This window comes from Phoxinus phoxinus, assembly GCF_949152265.1.
Source record: "Phoxinus phoxinus genome assembly, chromosome: 6".
Lineage (NCBI taxonomy): Eukaryota > Metazoa > Chordata > Actinopteri > Cypriniformes > Leuciscidae > Phoxinus > Phoxinus phoxinus.
Window position 1 is genome coordinate 26,147,423 of NC_136881.1, and position 19,598 is coordinate 26,167,020.

At 36.6% G+C, this 19,598-nt stretch overlaps 1 protein-coding gene across 14 annotated transcripts in view; it reads right to left on the reverse strand.

Annotated features, from left to right (window-relative positions):
• Positions 1-19,325, reverse strand: part of lmo7b (LIM domain 7b) — a 39,437-nt gene extending 20,112 nt beyond the window's left edge. For 3 of the 14 annotated variants that reach the window (XM_079616892.1, XM_079616900.1, XM_079616895.1), the window contains exons 1-12: positions 19,217-19,325; positions 19,025-19,139; positions 18,093-18,182; positions 15,500-15,570; positions 15,307-15,376; positions 14,802-14,908; positions 12,677-12,707; positions 11,763-11,876; positions 9,861-10,050; positions 7,912-8,071; positions 2,178-2,207; positions 1,350-1,557 (exon numbers count right to left, since the gene is read on the reverse strand). In XM_079616892.1, coding sequence (XP_079473018.1) covers positions 1,350-1,557; positions 2,178-2,207; positions 7,912-8,071; positions 9,861-10,050; positions 11,763-11,876; positions 12,677-12,707; positions 14,802-14,908; positions 15,307-15,376; positions 15,500-15,570; positions 18,093-18,161 — 1,050 coding nt within the window. In that variant the 5' untranslated portion in view covers positions 18,162-18,182; positions 19,025-19,139; positions 19,217-19,325. Of the gene's footprint in view, positions 1-1,349; positions 1,558-2,177; positions 2,208-4,670; positions 4,977-7,210; positions 7,517-7,911; positions 8,072-9,860; positions 10,051-11,762; positions 11,877-12,676; positions 12,708-14,801; positions 14,909-15,306; positions 15,377-15,499; positions 15,571-18,092; positions 18,183-19,024 lie in introns of all 14 variants that reach the window. The other 11 variants (XM_079616891.1, XM_079616890.1, XM_079616898.1 and 8 more) reach the window with 9 other exon arrangements.
• Positions 19,326-19,598: the final 273 nt, after the last annotated feature.

Genomic DNA, 19,598 nt, shown 5'->3' on the forward strand with positions numbered 1-19,598 from the left:
GTATTTTCAAGGGATCCTGAAGAGCTTGAGCTGAGTTTGATTAGGTTTGGAACTAAACTCTGCAGGACAGTGGCTCTCCATGAGCAGGATTGAAGACCTCTGCTCTACACCCTTGCCTCATTTAGTACTGTATATGGTAGCTGCTCACATCTCAGCCTGCCTGACAGACATTTCTTGCTGGATGAAGGACCACCACCTTCAACTCAACCTTGCGAAGACAGAACTGCTTGTGGTCCCAGCTAACCCAACACTTCACCACAACTGCTCCATTCAGATAGGTTCGTCATCCATAACTCCAACCAGGACAGCCAGGAACCTTAGAGTTGTGATTGATAAGTTAAACCTCACAGACCACATTGCTAGAACTGCCCAGTCCTGCAGATTTGCCTTAAGCTGGGTGCACACGGTATGATTTTGGCCGCGATTTTGCCATCTGAGACAAATTTAGCAAATCCTAAAAGAATCCTCTGATCCTAGGCTAAAATCTGAGGTCTTTGAACGTTAGTTTGAGATGTTCACCGACAGCCGATTAATGACCGTTGCGATCAAATTTGATCTCCGACATAATTCTGACAGTGTCAGAAGATTTGACTCACTTATAAAAGCTTGTGTACCTCAATTTAGGTCCCCACACAGCCCTTTACCTTCACTGTTCCCTGCTGGTGGAATAACCTGCCCAACTCAACCAGAGTTGCTGAGTCTTTAGCCATTTTGAAGAAACTGCTGAAGACGCATCTTTTTTCGGCAACACTTGATGCATTAATACTAACACTTACCATTCTATATCTATTTATTAATACAAAATAAAAAAGCCTTGCTACGTGTACTATGCAAGACTAACTGGGAAGGGTCGCAGCACTTGCATATTGCTATCCTATTGTTACTTTGATTGCATCTATTGCTCTCCTCCTGTAAATTGCTTTGGATAAAAGAGTCTACTAACTAAATGATTAAATGTAAACGCGGTCCTATGAATATGCAAATTAGCCCCGCCTCCACTCACACCAGCTCAGAGATCCACTCGTTGTCGATCACACGTTTACGTGATTGGTCACAAGATAGTTTGTGATGTCAGAAACACACGCGATATCAAACCGCATTCTTGGTTCAGTGCAGTTTTAAAGAGAAAATACTCTGCAATGGTGTGGACTATGAGTTTGCACATGGTATGTCTTAAAGCATATTAAAAACACCAAATAGACATACAGTACACAACATTAAAAGCTTGATTTTCACCACAGGGGGACTTTAAAAAAATGTTGCCTATTATAATTGGTGTTCAGTAGTTCCAGCACTGTAGAATGTTCTAGACATAGAATGTGTTACTCAAATAACTAAGCATCACTCACTTCGTGCCACTTGGCCTCACTTTCCTTCATTCTGGCCCTCATGTTCTGTAACTGTTCTTGTTGAACTCTCTGTATGGCTGAGGGCTCAAGGGTCAGCTCTCCAACAGACCTCTGGTGAACGTGGCGCGACCCCAGAGGGTCAAAGCTGGAGCAGTTGTCAGATTCTTGGGGTATGGGCTCCAATGGGATGTCACCCATGGATTTGCTTCTGTTGAGTGGAGATGGACATGGTCATTTAAATGCTAATCTTCATTCAAAACACCAAAAAGATGCAATGTTGGATTTTGCAAAAATACAATTGGGTTATACTGACATCTAGAGGTTAAATAAGAACTGATACAGTACCGTGTCTCCATTCAAGCCTCAAAGACTGCCAAAATGCCATTAGCAGCATAAAGTAAATAAAAAGATAAGCAGAAACTCACGCATACAAAGATACTGTAAATACATATACTGTATCAGTATATAGTCCCCATTTGCTTAAAGCTCACAAAGACCCAACAATGAAGGAGAAATAATCAGTAGAATACTATGATACAATGTATAACAAGCGTATGCATTAAAGCTTACAAAATAAAACAAAGATAAGCGTATGTACATTATTGCAGAGACACACACGCATGGCAATGCTATAGCATGCAGCACTTTCTAAAATGTTTTGTAACGATCTAATTATTTGAAGGACAAGTAATTTAATAAAAAATAAAATAAACTAATTTTTTTTAAAAAGCAGGCTGCAAAATGAAGCCACAAATGCAAAAGATATCCGGCGTTTGCTAGCACATGACGACACCACCACTGAAGCAACATTCAAAATGCTCAACTCACCCAGTGTACCGAGAGCGTCTGATGGGAAATCTGGGAAACCATGGAAATATTTGATTGTAAATTCCTCTTTATAGTACAGATGGATATAGATTTTTTTTTCTCACTTAAAAATAAGTTTACCCACAAATTAATTTATTTACCCACCAACGTTGTCCAAAAAGCCTTGGACCAAATGAAACTTTGGTCTTTTGGAAAAAATTTGACAATGGTACCAGTTGCTGTTTTCCATGCAATTACAATGAATGAAGATAGGCTTTCAAATGGTTCATTTTAGAGTGAACTATTCCATTAAATGTAAAGTACATACTATACAAAAGTGAATGCAAATAAGAGTCTCAGAGATAAGTTGCAAAAATTCACACGAATGACACGTTACTGAGCTGTTTTTTTTTTATTGGCTTAGAACATTTAACAAGTTGATTTGACATTTCAGTGCAAGTTGCTTGACTTCAGACTCTAGCATATCAGAAAGGCACAAATAAATTGTGTGTATGAAAAGTGAAAAAGCAATTTGCAGTTGTAATGACTGCATTAACATCATTTGTTACATAACCCAGATAATAGTAAATATGTTTGACTGAATTCTGTAAGACTAATTTAGCAAGTAACGTGCAAGGAACGGCCACAGATGTGTTAGAGTTGAAGCAAAGGTCTCTTCATATCCTGATAGAAATCACTAAGTTAAGCGGTCTAAATAATGTATACATAAGTCGTAGGACCATAAAATGTTTGTTCGATCACTGCATTCGGTTCGAATGCATTGACAGGCAGGTAGGACATCCTATCAAAGTATTTATTTCCATACCATTCCATACCGTTCACACCATAACTACTGTAATTTGGAAGAGATGGAAACCTGTGACGTTACACTCTGAGCGGTTAATTACTCAAATGTATGCATTTCAATGGCAACTATCAATGCCGAAATTAATCTGCAGAAGTCAGGTGGTACAAGTCAGTGCTCTCTGTTGTTTATGTTCATTATTATTGTATATGTGCTTTGAGACTTGAAGTAGTTTCAAGTCTCTAACACCATCTCTGGTCTCATGACGCTTTGCAAACTCTGCTGTGTCATGCATCATGTGTTTCGAGATGTGGCCTTGGAGACGCTCTGAAGGGAGGGTGGGATCTCATGCTTTTAAAGCTAACTTGCCATTACTAGCCGCTCTGAAAATTGCCTACCCTACCTTTAAAATGTAAACCACAGCAAAACAATCGCTAACTGTTTCAATGGGCTCTAGGTTTCATTTCAATTGCTATTGCACAAATGTAGTCTTAGGGACTGTTCACAAAGGACATGTGCTTGCATTCTTTGGCATTATTATTCTATATAAATGTGGTAGATGACTACTCTATCCAAGCCATCTCACACCTATAAATAAATGAGTCTAACACTGAAATTACAATCCAATATTTAATGGATGTTACCAAATTAGCTACAACTTGCTACAGACTCAAGATGGCCACAACTGCTAGACTTAAAATCAAGCTTCATTAAAAAGGAAGCAAAGTTGTGATACAAACATACATAGTATCTGCTGTATAAACTGCTTGCACTTGCTAAAACTTTGCTACATCAATATTGCAAACAAATGGTTTAGCAAAATTAAGCTTTCAATATTACACAGATTTTTTACGAAGTACATTTTAATATAAACATTATCTGCATTTAATTAGTATTACAATATCCTTCTCAAAATATATATGTGTGAGTTAATTATCAAATGCACTCCAGCACAAGAAAATAAAAGCGCAAGAATTGGTTCAAAAGGTGTGGGGGGATTTGGGATCATGAAAAAAGTTTGGATCAGGTGCAGCTAGCCAAGGAGTGATGTCAAAATCAGTGTCGTCCTCAGAGGAACCAGACATCTGTCGGCTACAGAAAGGAGAGACAGAGAGTGAAGGGGAAAAAGGAGAAAGCAAAAGCAGAGGAAAAGGAAAAGATGAAACAACAGGGACATTTTAAATACAACAAAAAATAAAGACCATAGGATGGTCACACAAGTCGTCATACGCGTGTGTATGGAAAAGGAGGCGTGCGTGTGTATTTCATTATGGGGTGAATTTAAGTTATTATTATTTTTCTATAACAAGTGTTGCAAATTGAGACAAAAATGTGTGGGCAATTCTCTAAAAAAAATATAAAATCTAATCCATACCAGTCAGCAATAATTTTCATAAAGTTTTGATATAAACTTATATCAAGTTTATCGTTCTGATATAAATAATATTTACTCAAAAACAATAGAAAAACAAGGGTTGAGAACTTGATACTATAAGGGTTGAGACATGGAAAATGTGAAGAAAACATTATTTGAAAAACAAGCATATATGATCAAATTTAGTTTTTAACAGCAAGTGTGATATTTTATAGATTTCATTTCAGACACTACCTAGAGTACATCTAACATGCATTTAAATATTGATCTGAAAAAATCTCTAGGATTTCCAACTGTCCTATAATTACATCTCTTTCTATATTACAAGACAAACCTGAAGCCCTGCATCTTCTTATACCATGGCCTGCGCTGAGACCCTAGCCTGATCTTTTTCACATGTAGAGCTTCCTCAGGGGTCCAATATTTGGGCAGAAACCTGTCTGAATCAGCATTGATGGAGGTCTGATGGTCGGAGATGAGCACCCGACGCGTGTAAAGATCGTCCAGCACTGGATCGGCATAACCTCTGTCCTCATCGGAGTCACTCATGCCATTGTTCAGGGATCGCTGAAGAAACTCTTCCTCCAAAGTAGCAGATTCACATTCTGGGGATCCATTTTCAGAAGGAATGGAGGACACACTGCTTCCCAAGAAAGAGCCATCCATATGAGATGAGAGAAAAAATGTCTCCAAGAAGCACATGCATGAACACGCATGCAGAGGCCTGTTGCAAGAAGCTAGCTGAACAACCGGAGTTTCTGAAGGATTGGATTTGAAAAACCCATGCACATCAAGCCTGGTTTAGATCAGGTTCAGTTGGGTCACAGCACTCTGTATAAACATCCTCTGTCAACTCAGGTTTGATCTAGAGTTTGTGATTAACTGTAAACAGTCGCACAAGGCATGTTCAAATGAAGATGTCTTACCCTACTAAAATTATTTATTTATTTTTTGCAATTTGTATTGGTGTATTCTTTACTATGTTGCTATTTATTCAAGTCTGCCAGTTTCCTGAAAAAAAAAAAATCTGATCTATGTTGTAATGATGTTCTCGTACAAATTATTAATTATTAGGGGTGTAACAATATATCGTGCCACAATATATCGCAATACAAAAATGCAACAATACGTATCGTGGATAGTGACAATATGTATCGTGGATAGTTCACCCAAAATAAAAAAATGACTGTGTGAGAAAATATGAATATTTTCTGAGTTTTAGTGTCAGTACTAGGCTACATTAAACTAATATATGATGTTGATTGTATAATAATGTAATGGGGGAATATTTGCCCCATTACTGCATATGTAATGATTATGCCAAACGTCTTATGTTACCAGAATGTTAAGGATATTTGTCTAAAATAATTCAGTATTTTCAGCTTCAGAATCATTAATATTTTTTATCTGGTGTCACTGTTGACCTTAGGTTTCCAGCACCAAGCCCAAGCCTATTCATGAACAGACCAGATAAAATTTCACAATATAAAATCAAAGTTAGCATTTTAATTAACAATACATTTTTTTGATAACCTTTTATCATATGTTTTGGGAGTATCATAATAATATCGTATCGTGAGTTCAGTATCGTGATATGTATCGAATCGTGAAATAAGGGTATCGTTACACCCCTATTAATTATACAACTAAACAAATGAAGGCAAATTACGAAACTGCGATTGAATTTGCCGTTGCATCATTCATCCTATGTAGTGCAGTTAATTATTATTGCACATTGTCTATTTAGGGTATTTTAGTCATTTAAATAACATGGGTTATCTTAATATAAGATTAATGGCATGTTATTATAATGTTACACCATCCGAATATGTAAAAACATTTATTCCCTTCTAATTCTCAGTCATTAATCGCTGAATATAGGCTAAATCAGCCTGCAGTGTTGCCTGCTTAAAATAGCCTCGAACATAAGACAACAGGACAAAAACAGTTGATGACTAAAAAATTAGCCATATCAAAACAATAGTCATGTGTTATTTAACATAGGCAAATTTTACCTCCTGGTACAACGACCCCTGGCAGTTCTAGTGTTAAATCATTTATATAGGTTCACAAAGAGCTCCAAAGGCTTTATATATTCAATCTTTTTATCATTTATATGCATGTATAATATATTTTTTTAAATGCACATTTTATTATTAATTATCAATTCATATAATAATCATTATTTGACAGTGTGAATTATAATTCATATAACAAAATGTATGATAGTATATAACAAATTATAGCTAGAGAAACAGTGGGAGTGGCTTTAATGCATCAGAAACTATACTGTGTCGCTTTGCTGCAGCTGATTGGTCCAGGTTTGGTTTGTCATCTTTAAACACTATGGAACAGGTTAGCCATGTGACGCAAGTTATAATGCCGATGAACACCTCTAAAAACCAATTCACCTTCTTGATCCTAAAAAAACTGTTTACTCAAACTAATCTCAAACTTACCTTTGTAGGAACTGAAACCAGCTTCATGCAACAGGCCTCAGACCTGTTAACCGCTCTTTTGTTTTTAGTGCTAGTTAGTGGAATGCACAGCGACATCAAACCACAATTAGTTCTGGTAATGAGATGAATGATCAGCTAATTAGTGAAGACCCACACAATGCCAACATGAATCTTGAAATCGAAGGATCAGGCAAAGCAATAATGCTTCCAAACAAGCTCCAGAGTTGAACGTGAGTTCAGAAAAAACTAAGCACATCTTCTAAATTAATAAAGCCTATTTATTTGCAATCAAGACATAATTGCTTTTCATGAGCAAAACAAAGTGGTTAGGGCCAGTTGGATGAACACAAGCACACAAATATTAGGGCACCACTGCAGACACACTGTATATACGAAACACACTCTAAACTCTGACCTCTGGTTTGATTTGTGTGGTGGCACTGCAGCTAGCCGTGAAGCATCTGAAAAGGTGAGCCATGACTTCCTAGCACTTGGGGTCACCATAGTGGCCACCCTGGGGCCCGAGGGCTTTGAAGGGATTGCAAAGTTCACAGGGGCCATAGAGGTTACAGAGCGAAATCTGCGACTCGCTAGGTCGTCCTGCACAGGGTCTGGTTCAGGGTGGTCCGTGTCAGAGTCACTGTCACTCTGGTAACTGCTTGCCCATTGGAGGAAGGCAGAAGCAGGTGGGAGGTTGTGGCCTAAGCCCCGCCCACTTTCGCTACAGCCAAAACATGAGGTGGAGAGACTAAGAAAACCACCTCGAATTACACGGAGAAAAGGTGTGCTAGTCAAAACCTTTTACAATTAACTGAAGAAAATAATTTTATATGCACATTTTTGTTTTTATTATAGCAAGGTTCAGTAAGCATTGTTGAAAATTGAAGTCAAGACCCAAACAATTGTGTGATTTAAAAATATTAAAGTCTTTTAAATGATATTCTGATGTTCTGATGGAATAAATTAAAATGAATAAGAATTGAATACGAATAAAAACTTAAGAACCCACTGTCACCCTGCTGAATATCTGTTATAAGCTTAGCAAAATGTGTCATCCAACATTTTTATGCGGAGTCAGTTTCTGAAGCGAAAGTGAGGCAGAATAGAGTATCATACCTGATGAGGTGGCCTGCATAACTCCTGTCTCCCGGCGGGTATTCCGGTCTTTTCTTCCTCAGGGCAGATGGGACATGCACCCTTCCTCTGATGGGGGCATCACTTTTACAGCCTTCCGCCATCCTGAAGCAATGTTCAGCTTCTGCGTCACTAAAGCAACCTGGGTGAAGACCAGAGCAAAAAAGAAAAAGGATTCCATTGGGCGTAGTTTCAATTCGGGTAATGAAATATGCGGCTTGTGTTCAAACCAGAGGGTCAAAATCTGGGTAGAAAATTTTGAAATAAATGGCCCTTTATAAGTGGACCTCCGATAACTTAATTTACACTTATGCTTGTTATATTACACATCTTTTTCAAATAAAAGTGTAGTATCAATTGTGAAATTATGCGTTGTGAAATTATGCATTGTGAAATTTCACAGCTATTGCGATCAACTGACATCATGATGACAGCGCTAGAGCAGCAAACGGCCTTCCATGCAGTAATGCAGTCTCTCAGGCACAAGCCTGCCTTCATCTGGCAGCAGCTCTGCGCGTTACCAAATGGGTGTGGAACGTTTGGGAATGTCACACTTACGTGAATGGATAGGGCGAAGGGACAAGGTCTAGGCACTGAACTTTCATTACCAAGTGTTTGAGAGATGCAATATCGAAGTCACAAAGTAAACAAGACACTGTGATTTTGGTGATAAAATTTGGAAATATTTAAGCAACTGTATGGACCATCATGCCCTGAGGTATTTTGCTCATTTGAGATTAAGAAACAATGGCTATATATGCATGCAACCTAATAATCGGATCTGAAAAGCCTTCATGTAAACACCTCAATCAATCCAACAATTCCCATCAGATTAAAACTGTTTGTGTAGATATTAAATAATTTAAATATGAAAGCCTCTGACTCCAACTACTCTTAAAATCAGTGTCATGGTGTCACATTTATTTATTTACCTACATCTTATGAAATGGTCAGTGGAAGAGACTAAATTTGTGCAAAAAAATTGCTAAAAGGCATGTCTGATTTTTATTTTATTTGTTTTAGATATCGCAGTTAGTTCCAGTGAAATTCTAACGCGTTCCCTGTTTTTTACTGATGGAGTACATATGCACAGAAATTTAGTTTGAAATGGATGTAATGGCCACAAACAACCATTTTAAATTAGATGGCAAAGTTTACCAAAGACAGCACACTACCATTCAAAAGTTGTGAGTTGATATGATTTTTAAATGTTTTTAAAAGGTATTTTATGCTTACAAAGTTTGCATTTATTTGATCAAAATAAATAAATAAATAAACTGTAAAAAAAAAAATAAGTTAAATATTATTATCTTAAAATAACTTTCTATTTTAATATATTTTAAAATGCAATTTATTCCTGTGATGGTAAAGCTGAATTTTCAGCATCATTACTCAAGTCTTCAGTCTCACATGATCCTTCAGAAATCATTCTAATATGCTGATTTGATAAGAATTGTTTCTTGACCATCAATGTTGAAAGCAGTTGTCCTACTTAATATTTTTTGTGGAAACTGTAGTTTATTTTAGGATTCTTTGAATAGAAAGTTTTTGCTTTTGTTTTTTGTTTTTAACAATGTAAAGGTATTTACTGTTACATTTAATCAATTGAATTCATCCTTGCTGAATAAAATAGTTTTAAAACTTAAATTGAAAAACACTAGATTTAGTGCATAAACTTTACTTTCAGACCCTGAAACGTGATTGGATTCATTCGGAATGACGTTAGACATACAAGTTCTGCAAAGTTCTCACTGTGATGACCATATTAAAAAGAGCACACTAGTACAATAAAAAGGAATAAAAATTACATATCCGTAAAGATTTCATTAATTACATATCCACAGTAAAGTTTATCTAAAAAAAAAACAATTGTAATTGGTTTCAAAAAGAATGATTAATTTAACAGACAGACACACACTGCCCAGTCTTACCTTCACTGCCGGCTGTGATGGTGCAGTCTGAAGCCACACTGTGTGTGCGAAACTCCACTGAGTCCAGGCTCTCGACTGAGTCCTCCCTCCTGTAGCCCGACTGCTTCAGACTTAACAGATCCTCCCTGTCAGAAAGCCAGCCCTCCACGTACCCACTGTCCCTCACACTCGACCTGGACTCCTCCAGAGCCTGGAAGAAGGTGAACAAAGAGCAGAAAACTTCAGAGAGGCAAATGAGTGATTTTTAGAGAATAGACTTGATCTCCAGTGGACTTTTACAGTAGTTTTTCCATTTCGTTGATTGAAGAAATTAGCTACACACCGAGCAATATGTCAGTCAGTGCTCTGATAATTATCATGCGAGGACCGACAACACAGACTTACGCCTGAGTGAATCAGTTTATCGGCGGCTAAAATGCACAGGGAGTTCAGGACCTGCATGACGTCCTTAGTGAGAACACAAAACGCATGAGACTCAAATGTACAGTAACATTTCCCTATTTCAGTAATGTAATGAATCTGTCTCTAGGGGCTTATTTGACTTATGGATGTTACAATGCATAAACACTTGAGGGGATTTGATTCAATGTAAACACTTGATAGTCGAAGTTGTAAAAACTATGTGAAATGTTTCAATTAAACAAGAGGCATTTTAAGCTCTATACAAATCAAATTGACAATTTATCGTTTACAAGACAACTCTTGACTTACATCCTTGTTTATTTTTATAAATATATTGTATAATAATTAGGGCTGTCAATTTAGCATGAACATATTACCTATAAAGCCAGAGCAGAACTGTTGTGTATCTCCGAGCAAGACAGTGGTATTTTTTTCTGAATGAATGAATTCAAGCTGAACACACCCATTTACTGCATTCCTGAACGAATCGAATGAATGACTCAAATTTACCATAGACATTTTCTGCCAACTACAGGCAATTTTAATGTCTTAAGAGCATCACTAGCCTGGTCCTACCAGACTCTCGTACATTTAATTTGTACAAAGAGTCTGGCCACTCTCCACTGACAAGCGTTAACTTCCTTGTAGGCGGCTACTCGTTGAAGTTTAAAACTATTGGATCTGCCCAGAGCCACTCTGGATTTGCCATAACCAATCGCTAACTTTTCCCGAACCCCGTGGGGAGGAGGGCCACAACATCATGGCCACCAACAAAACATCAAAAGTGATTTTGAAAAAATATATATATATACACGCACACATTAATCCAGATATAGCTTCTGAAAAAAAAATTAATGGTCTAATAAATTTGTTGAATCAAATAAAATACTTCTTTCTAAAACAACTTTTTGTGATGTCTTTATGATGCTCTTTACACATTCATGACTTTAAATCATCTTTTGAGGGTAATTACTCAGCCAAATTTGATGTGATTAATTAATCAGCACATCAGGTAATAACTTAGATTAAAAAAATGTTAATCGGTTCACAGCCATAATAATAATAATAATGTAAAATGAAAAGATTTTATAAATATTTTATATACTTTTATAAATGAAAAATTTAATTAAAACAAAAATAAATAAAATGCTATAAAATGTACAATGTCTACGGACCCCCTCAAGGGACATGGTGATGGAAAAATAATAAGCTTGCGCCCACAAATCCTTAGTTCCCCTCGCAAAAAAAGGGAAAAAAGTTTATGTTCACTCCCAAAACTTTTGAATTCTTTGTGCGTGAAAAAGTTTATCAGGGAACGCAAACACCTTGAATAATAATTTTACCTCCCATCTCATATTTCTTTCCACCACCATGGAAAACCACCTCTGTACATTTTTTATTTAGATCATGCAACAACACTCAAACTTACATTGCACTTCCTTTAAAAGAAAATGAAGAAAAAGGGGACATTTAAAATTAAATATGCAAAAAAGTAAATACCTTAGATAATGCTATGCCGAGCAAACCTTCAAGGGCTTTTAAGTTCAACTGTGGTCCAGTGTAAAACGGATCAGACTGGGCCTTCCTCCCCAACCAGTATATAGTGATCAAAACCTGTATGTAGAAAGAGTATGTGAGAGTGAGATAACACAAATGAGGACAAAATAATATTTTAAGATGATTAACTTTTTTAACATGTAAAGATTAGTTTATAGCTTATACGACTTATATCAGTTTTCATAAGTTTTAACATGATACAAGCCCAAAGCAAAGCCTCTGAGAATTTAATGTAGTGCATGCTAGCGTGTGGCATGAATGGCTTCTGTGTCCCAGTTTCATTTCTGTTCCCATCTAGAAAACCATGACCGTTTGCGCGCACACACACAAACACAGGGTGGCAACAGGGTAGGAATGTGGCACACGTACAAGACAATGAAGACAACAGTGGGCTCTGTAGTGCCTGTTGGATCTCGAAGATCATTAGAACTATTCTAATAAGGAATCAAATACAAGATAATTTTCAACTTTTAAAAGTATGTCTGTCTATATAATATTACCAATTAAATAAAGATGCAGAGTACCCCCAGTTCCAATATCTTACATGCATTGTCATCAGTATCAAGACACTTCATATTTCAAAATGTTAGTCAGCAATCCCTAATCCAAATAGTGCATGCAAAGCAGTATATGTGGCTTTAAATGTCCACTTTTAAATGAAACCGCATTGAGAATACCAGAGAAGACTGTAATGAGATAAAATTACAAATCAACTTGTTTGGTATGCAAACTAAAGAGTCAAAGGCCACGTTCAGTCCACATCAAACACAAGCCATGCATAGACACTTGATTTACCGTTTAGTTTGTGGTTAATACCAAGTTTTCAATAGCAGGAGAGAGAGAAAATAAATACTTACGTTTTTCAGTCTCCTGCTCGTCTCTTCACGTCTAAGCAGAACGAGAGAAGGAGGTTAAAATGCAACGAGCATTCACTGTCAGACACACAGATCAGTTCCAGCTTACACTAACAGGACCAGCAACTAAATCCACCCCATACCCTCCAATAAAATTAAGTCACTGCTATAAATGGACCTCAACTACATACCGCATAAGCTTTACTGTAAGTCACTAATCATGTACACTGATTTTTATTTACAATAACCATTATGTCCAATAAAGACAATCGGCAAGTGCTCAAAAAGAACCCGTAACCTATCTGACAGGGGAACATACTTGTTTCCACAGCGTGCTGACACGGGACATGTGAGCCATCTGTTTGTCACTATGGACTAGCAAACATGCATTTGCAGAGGAATGCACCTAAACACCCGACGCTCATTACACAGTGTTGCGTTATCTTAAAAATAAGTCAGACGCGCTATAAGAAACAGCACTTGATCCGAGGTTATTAAGTGAAAGTGTTTCTGTTATTCCATTAAGCCCTAAAACAACATGACCGCGAGAAAGCATGCGAGTTAAAAATAGCAGTCAGATCCACTATAGCATTTGGTTTGAAGGGACAGTCATTTGGGGCTAAATTTAGAGGTCGCCGTGCCTCATCTCCACCCACTCTTGCCCCCTCGTCCCTCCACAAGACCAATAGTGGGGACATGAAGCTCTCAGCAGGGTGGACGACAAGATTTATTGTTCAGGGTTAGGGTCAGGACCTAAAACGAATTAGGCTGTGTGATGAAATACACAGCTCAAGAGTTGGGTCTAGGTATACCTTGAAAATACCTTTTTGTATTGATCAGGATAGTAGAGCAGTTGGATGCCAGGGCCTCATGACTTAACAGTATGTAAATCAATACATTATTGTTAATAAATTAATAATCTAAATTTAAATCCAAATTCAAATAATGAAAAACTACCATCAAGATGTGAACTAAAACCATATTTCTCCCATACAGAAGGCAATCGAGTCAAAATGGATGAGAAGCACTGTGGTAGAGAGAGGACAAGAAAGAGAAGGAATAGTTTTGAACCCCTCCTCCTTCAACTACCTGTCATACAAAGACCATTTTCACATTTCAATAAGCTCAATCGCAATTTAATCAAAAGTGAAATAAGCTATGAACATCTCATGTTGGCTGTAAAGTTTATGCTCCATGTATATTTGATCAAGCCCTGATCTTAAAGGGACAGATCACCCAAAAATGAAAATATGTCATTTACTCAGCTTCGTGTCATTCCAAATCCATAAGACTATAGATAATCTTTGAAATTTCATATTCACATAAAACCGCACATACATAAAGCGCATCACATTTGGTAAACTCACATGCATTTTTAAGCTTCCGTGTTTACCATGTGATGTGTTCGGTGTGCCACTCATTGTTTAGACGCAAATAAGACTAAATTAAATCTTTACAATCATATCCATCTCTTCACAAGACTTACTCATTTTACGAAACCTTTATGACCTTTTTGGATCTTTTAAGTTTCAATGGAAGAACAGAAACCTCTCAGGATCTTAATTTATGATTAAAGTGACTAAAGTCTTTGTAATGACAGTAATTGAATAAATAGCAGAATTCCATTTTTGGGTGACCAAACCATTTATTAGTGACTGATCATCAGTCAAAACTTCATGTCTGACTGTTCCGCCATTTAAATGTCATCACTCAAAATACAATTTTCATAAAGCAGCTTGACTAAAACATGGGTCTTGGTTTGTCAGGTATCATTGTTTGAGTTTGATGTTGGACAGATAATGTGTGACAGGACTCATCCAGCCTTTTATTGAATATGAAAATGTAATCAGACTGCAAACACTATTCAAATGAACCTTATTCAAAGACTTACTTCGTTCTTTATACTCACACAAACCGCAAATGCAGTAATAAAGTTTAAATACAGATAAGTTTGCATCAGTAAGGATAATTGAATTGTGCAAATATAATGCAAGAGAGACATTAGAAGGCACAGGCAGCAAATCCAGCCATCTCAGTTCATTACAGTTACAGGTCTTACATTGCAATGAAACACAACAAACAAACAAACCAGAAATAAGAACTTGCACTTTCACTTCTCTCTGCTCACCTGACAGTCACACGCGTGGACACATCTTGCAGGTCTCCAGGATGGAAGAGCTGTGCTTCATTGAGCCCTAGTTTCTCACAAGCCTTGAGAAACACATTCACGTTATCCTGAAGAGAAACCAGCATTGACTATTGCAGTTAGGGTAAACGAAAAGTTAAACATCATCCTCAAATATTAAGCAAAAAGTTGAGATGCTACAAGGTAGGGAAGCTTGTATGATAAAGCTCCACTGAGAACTAACTAGTACAAGAGACAAGTTGAACAGAAAAGGGGTGGAAACTTTAGGAGACAGTTGTCAGGTGCTGTCCAACACACTCAGCATTTATAAATGGAATACTCAGGACTCATGGGAAAAATGTCTTGGCATATGCACAATTTTAGACAAGTATATCTGAATTGTTTGATGAAAAAAACTATTGTTTCATTGGCGAGTAAATGATTGACTAAATCTTAATTCTATTAACTAAATAAAATCTATTTTTGATGTAATTTAAAATATGCTCACCAAGCCTGCAATAGGGGTGGACAGCCTGTTAAGTCGTTTGATGATGCCTGGCTTCAGTTTGTTGATCAAACTGAAAATAGATGGAATATATATACAAAAAAAATAAGTTGCTTATTTTAGACAAACCTTGAAATTTAGCAAAATGACCCATTGCTATGTTCAAAGAAATAAAAATCATAGAAAAAGCACTTACTCGCACAGAAGGACTCCATCCTCCAAGGCCACTCGAAAGGTTTTGCTTCCAAAACGCTTGTTGGTCACTTCCTGTTAAGGAAAAAAAAAAAAACGGATCACAGGTACAAATCAGGACTATATACAGGACATACAACACACACATATATACATACACACAAGGTGTGTAAACGATTCACTCGTTTTCTTGATGCATGGATTACAAATCCTGATGATGCATATGCATCGATCTTGAAACATGGATTTTAGAATCATGAAATATTTGTTTTTTCCGGTCAATAATCTATTTAAAATTCTAAAAAACGAATTAATCACGATTAGAAAGGAAAAACGAATTACTCTTGCATTTTATTTTAAATGAGAAGGAACCTCAAAACCATGCAGAAACTAACATACACTAACATCTAACAATGGTCAAAGGGTTGTTTTTTTTGGCCAAACTCTCAAGGTAATACATTTATTTATTTTACTTGGACATAAATACACACACACACATATATATATATATATATATATATGAATGAGTGAACGAATGTCCGCAAACAGGAAACCACAGGCCCTCTCAAAAACACATGCTATTTCCACTCCAACCTAATATATTGCAACCAGAGTATGATCTTCACTCATCACATGCAATACAATAATACACCAAATAATTGCTTTTACAGCCATTAAGCAAGCAAAACAACCTGAGAGCAAATTCAACAAGAGTCCTATGATTTACAAGAAGAAAAAAACACCAATATCTCCATTGCTAACCTCCAACATCAGTCACAAATCAATCCATGCCATCACTGCCTTAAAGTTAGGCAGCTCTGTAACCAAAACATTGCCTAATGCCTTACCATCCACACATACAGTAATGGTGCACTCAAACAGGGCCTCAGACCCTCCCACACAGTGCATCATGTTTGGAGACTGAGGTGCCCAAGCAAGCAGGCTCCTGACTGTACAAGTAATGTGTTGGAGTGGGCATTTGGCACGCAGAATGTTGCAAACAGCTCAGGGGTCCTTTGTGTTGAGAATCAGATTGAGATGCACTGAAGCATCCATGCTTACCCTGGTGCCTGCCCAATTCTGCATCCTGATCATCAGCTTGTTTGGGCACATGGAATGTACTCCATCAATAGCTGCTTGTGTAAGGTCTACGTCACAACAGAGCCAAAGCAGAACCTGCGAGATCTAACTACTACTCACAATTCCATTATTCTATCCCAGTTTATACAATTGCAAATATATGTAATAGTGAAGAAAAGCATTAGTTTTATAGTTTTAGGTTTGAAAAGCATGCAACAAAATGGAAGCATAAAAAAGCGCCAGCATTCTAGATGGTAGAGGAGGTGAGCGACAGGTCTTCAGGAAATGGTGGTTAGATCTCAGAGGTGAGACTTCAATGCAGGCTGTTGAAAGCAAGAACACATTCCCCATGCAAAGCTAAACACTAACAAAAACAAGTACCAATGTACTACCATGTTTTCTGGACATGCACTACACTACCATTCAAAAGTTTGTCTTCAAAAACTTTATTTGTAACAAGAAATGCTTCTTGAGCATCAAATCAGATTTCTAAAAGATCATGTGACACTGAAGACTGGAATGATGCTGCAAATTCAGTTGTGCCATCACAGGAATAGTTCATATAATTATTATTTTTATACACGTATATAAGCGCTTTGAGTACCCAGGAAAGCGCTATATAAATATAACAAATTATTATTTATTTATTTAATATATATATATATATATATATATAAATAAACACACACAGTTATTTTAAATTGTAATATTTCACAATATTAGTGTTTTAATGTACGTTTATCAAATAAATGCAGCCTTGGTAAACATGATATTTCAATCAAACATACTTTTTTTAATCTTTCCCACCCCAAACTTTTGAATGCTGGTGTACATATACAATTGGTTAAAAACTCTGTATTTCTTCGAAGTTTCATATAAATACCATAGTACTTAAATATATATATATATTATGGTACTAAACAAATACTACACCATCAAGCATCTGATACAATCACTGTTCTGTGCTAACTGTGATGGTACTTTATTATAAGGTCATCACAGTACACATATTGCTCAAAGTAATGTCTTGCTGTGAACTAATAAAACCACCATGATGAAAAACAAACAAAGCATTACATCATTATTCAAAACAATCAATAGTTGAATAAAAGATGACACATGGTATCTTTTATGGAGCTGATGGAACTTGGCTACTTTGCAAATGGTTCAGAACTGATAAAGTAAGACAACCACAATGGTAGAGGCCATCTAAAGCGGCTTTGAAAACATCATGATGAATGTTATCTTGTTAAGTTTCCATTTAATTGGACCTCCTGAATAACGTTCAGGAAATAAAGCGCACACACGTTCTTTGCATGCTGAAAAAATGCTTGCGTAATATAACCGAAGGGGTAAAGCCTCAATAATATATGTCAGGTAAAATTGACTAATTGTTTACACATTAATAGCACTGGTGTTTCTGGGTGCCCATAGAACATGGCCAATCTTGTCAACAGAACATGAGGGTAAAAAAAGACCTGCACTCTTGCAGGAAGTACATTAGATGATGTCATTACCTCAAGCCATCGTTGTGCCTCCTGGAACGCGGGCTCACAGCTGACTGCAGAATGCTGACGCCACTCCATCACCGCTCCAAACCACCACACCTGTGTGCATTTCACAATCAAACTCACTTCAACATTCACAGATTATATGCAAGGACACAAATATTCATCTACATTTATATTAATTTATACCAATATTTACATGTATAATATTTCATCTTTATATACACGTGTATATAAATTATAAAAAAAGGATAAGCATGCGTCAAATTATTTCTAATTTCTTATAAGACACGTTGTTTCTGAAAAGAAGCAACATTAAAGATAGTTCAGGTTGATTTTAACAAATTAAGTGAATTTAAATGCATATATATATATATATATATATATATATACATACATACATCAAAAGAAAATAGCTGACATTTAACACTGATTTTAAATTTCAGTGTTGGAAGCATATAGCCTAAAGATATGGCTTAATATTATAACTGTAAACGCTTATATTTCACACAATCAATTTTGGTACAAAGCGTGCAGGACAAGTATAGCTGAAATCACATTAGCAGTTTTGCAACATAATATATTGTACATTTTCAAAAATGTTTTTAAAAAACTATATTATGACTTCATAATATAATGTCATCTTCATAATGACTTCATTCATATTACGGTCTTTTTAATGTTAACCCTACAACTTCATTTTAAAACAGTCTAACTATTATTGATGTGGATTTAAAATAACATTTAGTGTCAAAAAAGCAATTACCAGCGTCTAATCTAATCCAAAGGACAAATACACCAGAGTATATACACCAAAAGTGACTCTGAACGGGTTAAAATTAACTTCCATCACCATCATCCATGTTTGCAACCCCAAAATATGGTATGACTCATAATTGTGCACCTGTGGCACCCTGCAATAATCCCCCTCCCAAACTTACCTGCAAGCAACTGTTTTAATTATGTTTTCTGATTTCCTGAAACTACTCTTAAATTTCACTTCCCAGATGTCGACTCGAAACCGCAAGGTGTTTTTCCCGCTACCAGCGCGCGTGCCTGCAACACAACTCTTTTAATCAGTTGCAAACATTCCGCTACAAACTGACACCTTGAACGCCCAGCAGCTCTCCTACCACCGAACGTGATTGTTGCAAGCAGGAACAGAAATGTCGTCGTTCAGTGAATAGAGGGACGATAAGTGCACAGGACAGCTGCGTGTTTGCAGAGGCAAATGATTATGATGAGTTGTTTAAATATATGCCACGCCCCCTTGATAAGAAGTGATGACATGGGTTCGCGAGCTATGTCAACAACGACCAGCAGATGGCGACAAACAATCAACAACGTTATCATGCTGTTGAACGCTATAAGGGCCAATTCACGATTTAGCACTTGAATTATAACATTTTTATATTAAAAATAGCCCTTAATACTGTGTGATTTTATGCTAACACAGTCAGGGGTATTCAATTGAATTATTTTAAGGCTCAACCATAAATGTTTTTAAACAAAATG